The 8,507-nt window shown below is 38.4% G+C and overlaps 1 protein-coding gene across 1 annotated transcript; it reads left to right on the top strand.

The window, feature by feature from the left end:
- Nucleotides 1–3,135: 3,135 nt before the first annotated feature.
- On the top strand, nt 3,136–7,311 carry LOC119733138 (E3 ubiquitin-protein ligase TRIM56-like). The gene is made up of 2 exons (XM_038206712.1): nt 3,136–4,411; nt 6,377–7,311. The coding sequence occupies exons 1-2, from the start codon at nt 3,136–3,138 to the stop codon at nt 7,006–7,008; spliced, it is 1,908 nt and encodes a 635-aa protein (XP_038062640.1). The 3' UTR covers nt 7,009–7,311.
- Nucleotides 7,312–8,507: the final 1,196 nt, after the last annotated feature.

The following is an 8,507-nucleotide window of genomic DNA, read 5'->3' as shown; positions in this document are numbered from 1 at the left end:
GTACCATCACCTTTCAATTATTGAAAACAAAAAGTAAGAGTCACTTCATGTACTTGTAAGTACTTTATATAAGTGTCCATGAAAAAAATGAACTTTTAGGCCAAAAAAAAAAAGTCTCCGGTTTCTGGTATGCGCGCGCATCGCCGTAGCCAGCGTGTCAGCAAAATGAAAAAGTTTTTTTTTCAAGGAAAGATGATGTCTCAAAACCGACAAACTCACTGGTTTGACTGGAATCCTGCTGCTGCACAATTTTAATGTGTTTTTAGATTGGGTTATGGTCGAGAATAAGCTTTATGTGGCCTCTCTGGACTCCCATATATTTGCACTAAGTTTAGTCGGGCACCATTTGCAGTCATCAGCCGACACTTGAAGCAAAAAAGTCAGGTAAAAAAAAAAAAAAAAGCCGCGTCGCCACACCACTTTTTGGGCAAGCTCCATACCAGAAACCGGAGAATTTTTGTGGGGGCCTTAATAAAAGGCAAGGAAATCTGAATTTGGTGGCACTCGTCTGAAAGTAATTAACAAATAACTTGGGTTTGTAAAAAATTGCAAGATTCAGGATGATGTTCTCTTTATGCTCAATTTTAATAAGAAAGAAAGGAAAAACCTCAACATTGGTTTTTCTTAAATCATTTCTGGATTGATGCTGCAGAAAGAGTACGCAGTTGCCCAAGATTTTCTGACCAAATATGAAAAGACAAATATAAAAAGATCTCATCACAGCCAACAGCAAAGTATTCTGAGTGCCCAGCTGGTAAGTTGCATTTTTTTGTGTGTGGGGGGGGGGGGTTGAAAATGGAGTAAGAAATGCAACTTTTCTAGTTCTGAAAACATGTGCTATATTAGGGCTTAAAAGATGGATGAATCTTAAGAAGTGCAATGTACATACATGTAAGGGTGAGGCTGTGTAGTGATATAGTTAATGTTGTGACATTGGTTTGCATTCAGGCTTGGTGGCCTTTCAAAAGAAAGCAACAAAATCTATTAGTAGCGAGTCTGTAAATTGGCCCAAAATGTAGTAGCAGTGAGCCCGTAAATTGGCCAAAAATTGCAAAACATATGCCCTGTTACTATGGCAATGGTCCTGGTACGGATTTTAAAAGACTTTGGTTATTTACTCCCAAGTCCAATCAAGTTGAAACAATCAAGTTTTGATTGTGGACACTCATATGAAAGATTGACATGAAACAACTCATCAGACAGGTTGGCAATTTTACAACTGAAAATTCTGACTGAAGCTGGTTTGTGAGCTAGGTCAAAGGAATCAACACCTTCTATAGAAATCCAAACTTGTTCATTGGGAGTTTCTTACAAACAGAACACAAAATCAGAGATTAAATGAGTCCATTATGTCACAGAATGGAAGGAACAAGTATGCACAGGTACATGTATTAACACCTCATTTGATGAAATAAGTTTGGAATGACATGTACAATGCACATATGTATGGACACTGATGGTTGCAGGCCAGTAAATAGGCCCAAAATTGCCTACGTCGGCCAAATCACGATTTGTACGCCCTCATTTTTTTGCTTTCATCATTTTGTGGGCCATGAACTTGAAGGTTTGTAAAAAAAAAGAAAAAAGCCGTGAACAGGACTGCCAGCTCGTATTTCTGTGTAATTTGGATGAATTAAGCCCTAAAATTGCTCTACTTTGCAATGCAGCATAGGCATCAGTTTTCAGAATGGCGATGGGTTTCTGGACTATACTTTTGAGGTGATCATCTCTGAATGGAAATTTTTCACAAAAGTCATCGTATTACCACAACACAATTGAACACAAAATGAAAGATGATGAAATCAGTTTTAATTTGATGTGTCTAAAACACCTTGGAGAGTTGTGAGTATTTTTTTCTGAATTTTGGAAGTGGGTGTATCTATCACTGGGGTCTTAACAGTTTATTTAAGTAGTCTGCAACCTGATGGTGTACGTGTACATGTACACGTATGCAAGTACAAAATTAACCTAACTCAGGTCCAAGATACAAACTCAAGTGTAGAGTAAACATGTCAGCAAACAAACAAGATAATGAACTGTACATGACTCAGATCTGGGATCCGCCCACTCTAAAGGTTACGACTATTCACACTCGTTGCATCAAAGTGGAAAATTCCCCCCCCCCAAAAAAAATATTTCAGTGACTTGACTCCTCAATTCCTTCAAGGAAAACTGAGGTCACACCTGGGAATAAACAGGAATCAAACCAGGGGTCAATAGAAAAGAAAACAAGCAGTAGGATCTGAACCAAAGACTCCTCATTTCCTTCAAGGATTACTGAGGTCACACCTGGGAATAAACAGGAATCGAACCAGGGTTGATAGATAAGAAAATAAGCAGTAGGTTTTGAACCAAAGACTCCTCTTTACCAGATCCGCCTCATCAAACGCCTTAACTGCTTGTGCTCTTACATCAAAGTGTCTTTCAGTGATTTGAGTGGGAATTTAAAAGAGGTAAGGAAATATTGTCAGTTCTGTTGAATGAGGTTAAAGGCTAGCTTATAGGAATTGCAGCTTGCTTTAGACTTCAAAACGTGAAGTGTACGCACAAGTAACTGTATGGTGAGGTGTATGCAATAAAAATTTAACAGTGCAGCATGTACATGTAGATAGAATGCATGAACCTATCTAAGGTCCAAAACTCAAGTGTCAAGTAAATATGTACACAGATAAGCAGATATACAGACTGTACGTGTGTGACGTACATGTACATGTATGCAGCAAAACAAAAATCCCAAGCTCTATATATAAACCATGTCACGCGACTTGATGACGATGCTGTGTTTGCCCAGCGCCATCTTTACCAGATCCGCCCCATCAAAAGCCTCAACTGTTTGTGCTCTCCACGTCAAATTGGAAAGATTTGTATTCAAGTGATTTGGTTGAAATTCAAAGAAGGTAAGAAATGAGTGTCAGTTATTTTGAATGAGGTTAAATGCTAGCTTACCAGTACAAGTCATTTGACAGGAAATTCTCACACACAAACACTGATGTCTTGTTCAAAAGTGGATAAAATCAATTTGGTTTTTTTCGCCCAGATGAAACTCACACAGACAGTGCAGTATTAAAAAAGTTACATCAACAAAAGTTATAACCATGTCAATTTCTTTTTAAATACTCTTTGTATATAGATAAAATGGCTACAGCTCTAAAGAACATCGGTCCCCATCTTGAATGCGACATATGCGCAGACAAATATAAACAGCCCAAGGTGCTGGATTGCATGCATAGTTTCTGCCAGAAATGTCTGGAGCAATACTACACCAGCAGGTATGCAGGTCAGCCTAAGATTCCTTGCCCTGTATGTAGACGGGAGACGGTACTCCCACAGACACGCATTCAAGGCCTGAAAACAAATTTCCATTTGATGGGAATAGTTGAGGAGGTCTCACTCCAAGAAAAGGTGGCTTGTTCAGAAAACACAAAGGTCATCTGTGAGATTTGTGATGAGGGAAATGAGGCCATGCATCGTTGTCTGGACTGTGCACAGAATATCTGCCCAAACTGTCGCAAGACACACTTGCGATTTGCTGCTACATCAAACCACACAGTGGCTACTTTGGAGGACATTCGTCAGGGGAAGGTAACAGTGAAAAAAACACCAGAAGAAGATGAGTCTAGATGCCACAAACACAAGGGGGAAGTGAAACGGTTTTACTGTGAGACCTGTGAAGAGTTAATCTGCCGAGATTGTACTGTAGTAGACCACCGTGAACCAAAACATCACTACATTGACTCTGGAGAGGCTTCTCTCAAATACAAACAGTCTCTGAAAGATACCTTTCCAGACTTCACCACAGGCATCAAAATACTTCAAAAAGCTTTGGTCACTTCATCACAAGCTAAGCAGAAGTTTACACAGAACGTCACAAAGACTGTGAAAGTTGTGAAAGACAAAGCGGATAAAATGAGAGCTGAGATATCAACTCAAGAGACAAAGATGATTGAAGAAATCAAACAACTCCAGCAGGATCGCAACAGAACATATGATGAGCATCAGTCAACACTGACAATGATGCTAGAAAGTAAACAACATTCACTAGGGACATCCCAGGATATCATTAACACTGCATCTGACAGTGACTTTTTGTCCCTATACCCTATCATCAGCAAAGACTTGAAATCACTCAAGAGTCAAAATCCTCCCCAGATTGATCCCAAGCTTTCATATCTGAGCCTCACCCCGGGTCAGAGGATTGGTGACATCAATCTGGGCAAGCTGGCAGTCAAAGACAAGTGGGAGATGTGTCGTGAGATTGGTAAAACAGGAAGTGGTCCAGGAAAGTTTGGGTTTGCTCGAGGTATCACTGCTACTCAACCTGGTGAGATTGCTGTGGCAGACTTTATTAACAACCAAGTGGTCATCTGCAGCAATGAGGGACAACACAAGGGAACCATTCCCCTAAAATCAAGTAAGTTTCTTTCATGCACATGTTCATCAACACAAACTTTCATAATTGTGTGGAAATTATAAGTAAGTCTTCCATGTGCACATGCAGATCTGACAACTGAGAATGAAAACCAATAAAATACTGGCAAGGAATTGATGTGCTGGCAGTGCTCCCAACAAATTTGATTTTGTTCTCCCGACAAAACTTCAAAAAAAATTCTTTACATGTACGCCTACACATGTATGTTTAAAAAAATCACACACTGACACACACACAAAATGAAACAAAAATACAACAAAACTTCTTTTATTTCATGTACTGATTTCAGTTTGTTTAGAAGAAAAACTGGTTTTATTTTGGGGTTCTGTAACCTTTAATAACGAGAGGGGTTGCTTTTAGGTTGCTTTGCAAATAAACCAATCTGCCCTGTGAATAGAATGTTCTAGGCTTGATCCCTTTATTAGTGGGTGAGGGGGCTGAGCCCCCATCAAGATCACCCTTTGGTTTTGTCTTTGTTCTTCTTTAGTGTTCATGCTTTGCCTTTTTTTCTGGACAATAAAGCTCCATGGCTTATATTTTAAAAGGCACAGTGCAGGAACTTGAAAATTGGTATGAATATATACCCCTGACACTGAGGTGTGCATTCAAATCTGAAGTCATGATGACATCAGCAGGTATCAAATTACAAGAAATTCAAGTTCAAAAAGTGACCGTTTTGTTTCATTCATAACTTCTGAACAAAGCAAATAATCTTGTTCATATTTTGTGATCTGATGGACCATCTGTTGATGAACCATTTTTTTGTCCTATGTACATTTTGTACACGTGAAGTTGCTTGACCTTCTGGGGTTGACGGTCAAATTAAAGTTGGTGAATTCAAAATACTAAAAGCAGTATGAATAACAAAAATGGATTTACTCCGTAACGGGTCAAGCTATGAAGGAAAAACTTAAACATGCACTGTTGTACGAAGACTTGACAAAAATGGTGACATCATACAATGACACCAGCATATCAAATTAAAAGTGATTTTCAGGGACATTATCCTGGAAAGCAACCAATTGGGCTTCAAAGAGCATTTAAAAATAGGATACATACATCTACACAACCATCCTTGACAAATTGGCTGTTTGTGTTATTCTTGCAAGAACAAATTTTTGGGGTCAAAAATTTTGAAAGGCAGTCTTTACAAAATATTGGGGGGGGGGGGATTTAATTACCCCCCTTACCCTCCCGCTGGCTACGCCTATGGGCCTGTATGAGAAACCCCCAGAACTGATTCTTTTGTAGTTTGGCTTGTTAGATTCTGAGATACGGGTCAACGAACTTTTGACTAATTAGCACGACCTCCGAACTTTCAATACTTATCTCAAAAACTACAGCACCTACAAAGCCAAGTTGAATGGCCTCTTGATATTTCATAAAATAAAGCCAAAACTGTAGGCCTACATTGAAGCACAGAGAGAATACGTAACAAAATTACCTTTAACCTTGAATTACGAAGAACAATATGTTTCCAATTTCATATTTTTTTCAGTTTGAAAAAATTGAGTTGTTAAAATACCTTTTCAATTATTTGATGATGAAAAACGGGTCATATATGTTGTTCAATGCTTCATTTGTAAATTGAGTCACCTTTTTATTGCCAACAAAAATAGCAATATCGTTAAATTTAAGACTAATCTATTTTTTAGGTTTGAGCAATGAGAATAGCACAGAGAGTGCATCAACTTTATAAAAGACATTGCAAAACTGTATCTCCAAGACATTGCAGTTATTCACAATTATACATGTATGGTGGTTGAAGACTGCACAAAGTTCATGTATAGGCCTATTAATTCTACATGAACAGGCTTTAAGGCACGCCATGTATTCATTATTATAGGTCTGTTATCATAGGTATTTATATTTCATGAGGACTCAGAATAGTGACAGTGCATTTATATACTGTGCATATGTTACATTTGAGTTCTTCTTTACCCACAGGTCCAGTGGCAGTTGCAGCCATCCACAATCCTGAGCAACGCTTGTTTGTGTTGGAATATGGAAGCAAGTATGTCAAGGTGTTCAACATGAAGGACAACACTCTTGTTATGCAGTTCCCAACGGTGCCCAAGCATCAGGTAGACAAGACAGAAATGAACCTATGGAGTCTAGCAGTAACAAAGAATAGCATCTTAGTAGGCGACACCAAAAATATGGTGTGGACTGAACACAAAGCCACTGATGGTGAGATCCTACACACCATACCAGTGCAGACTAAACCTCACTGCCTGGCTGTTGATGACGACACTGATAGAGTTGTGGTCAGTGGAGGTGACACAAAGAAAGTGGATGTTGGTGATAGCAAAGGTAGAACAATCTGCACTGTTAATCCAACCATTAACGGTGTGCCAGTGGGGAACTGCATGGGTGTATGCTGTGACAGCTCAGGCATCTACCTTGCAGTGGAGCAAGGTGGGCATGGCACTGGTCATATTCACCACTATGACCTAGATGGCAGGTTTCTTGATTGCCTGGCTCAGGGTCTGTATTGCCCATGTGGAATCACATTCACATCCAATGGGGAGCTGGCAGTTGCTGAATGGATCTCAATCAAGATGTATCACAAGGTGTGATGTCATCCAACATGACATTGACTAGCAATCATCATCATCCCAACAGCAAATGTTGAGGATGTAATTGTCCAGTCATTACAGCACCAATCAACATTCATGTCCCACTCATATCACATCTCTCCTCAAAAATCCAAACTGCCAGATCCCTCTGATGTGAACCATTTTACCATACAAATTCTTAAATAAACAGTGCATCAATTACATTTTGTTACTAAACAAAGTCTTATAAACAGTGTATTGACTAGTTACATTTGATTTGATTGGGATAATTTGTTTTAATCTTACATGTACAATGACTAGAATCTGCATTAACTGGTAAATTTGAAAGGAGAGGGGTGTTTAGTGGGTGTTGAGGTGTTTGAATGTAATGACCCCCGCCTCCTCAACCCAACACCCCTCCCTCACCCAGTACATATGGATTGCCATTAATCTATCCAATACTTACCAACTTTATGTGGTGTTTATGAAACCCCCGCTTCGTTGTGGCTTCCGCTTCATCTCTGGCACTAGATTCCTAAGGATCCTACCACATTCAAACTCAGTGAAAATGCACCAACCATCCATTGGCCTTGTGTGACAGGATTTGGTGTCTCTAAAGAAGAAAATGGACCAATATTGTACTGGAGTTACATCTGGGGACCAAAATTATGAAGCATGAAGCCAAAGCCAGGGACAAAGCCAAGATTTCCTAAACACAATTAAGATTCTTAAATTGTTATTGATCGAAGTTGCTGTATATATTCTGCTATCTTTTATAACAAAGATTTGAGAAATGTTTAGGATCATTTTGTTCTTTTTTTTTATTTTGAATAATTCTAACTTTACAAATGAATTACTCAGTTCAATTTTGTGTTGGGATTAGTGTTCAAGATAAGCCTTTATTCACTCAGTTAATTTCTTTCCCCTTTTTTGTTGTTGGCTTCTGCCCATTTAATTAATAAAACACTACTCTTCAAGTAAATTAACTTGTCTAAATGTATCCTAAAGATTAGTGACAAAGCTCATTCTATTAATGTGGTTTCAGATCTTCATTCACAGAATGGAGAATTGTGTTGACAGTGTTCATGAGGTTTATTTCTTGATCTCATCAGAGGCTTTTAATAGTAGAAGCCATAGCTGTAGATAAAACCAAGATTTCGTAAACTCCCTGAGATTCTGAAATGTGTCCCTAATGAAATCTACATACATGTACATGTAGTCCATTATATATTGTACTTTTGATAACAGAAATTTTGAGATAATTTTACAAGCACTTCATCCTTGAGATGTAACCATACTACAAGTATTTTGTGAAACAGTATTGTTTGAATTCATTTTAAGCATACGCATCACCATGATAGTTTGTACTCAGATTACTGTTCAATGTAAGCCTTTATTTACTCAGTTTTGACATTACTTTTTGCAGTTTCTGTTTACGCATTTGAATTTATGATGCATTTACATGTATATTGAAGATAATTTACTCATTCACAGAATGAAGACTATGTTTATAAAATTGT

This window comes from Patiria miniata, unplaced genomic scaffold, assembly GCF_015706575.1.
Source record: "Patiria miniata isolate m_02_andy unplaced genomic scaffold, ASM1570657v1 HiC_scaffold_25, whole genome shotgun sequence".
In the NCBI taxonomy this organism is placed as follows: Eukaryota; Metazoa; Echinodermata; class Asteroidea; order Valvatida; family Asterinidae; genus Patiria; species Patiria miniata.
Note: the sequence above shows the minus strand (reverse complement) of the source record. Positions and strands in the feature narration are given on the sequence as shown.

Bases quoted from the DNA above. Each gene is read 5' to 3' on its own strand.
- LOC119733138 (XM_038206712.1), top strand. From the start codon at position 3,136: ATGGCTACAGCTCTAAAGAACATCGGTCCCCATCTTGAATGCGACATA. The intron at 4,412-6,376 runs GTAAGTTTCTTT...CTTTACCCACAG, and splicing joins AACCATTCCCCTAAAATCAA to GTCCAGTGGCAGTTGCAGCC.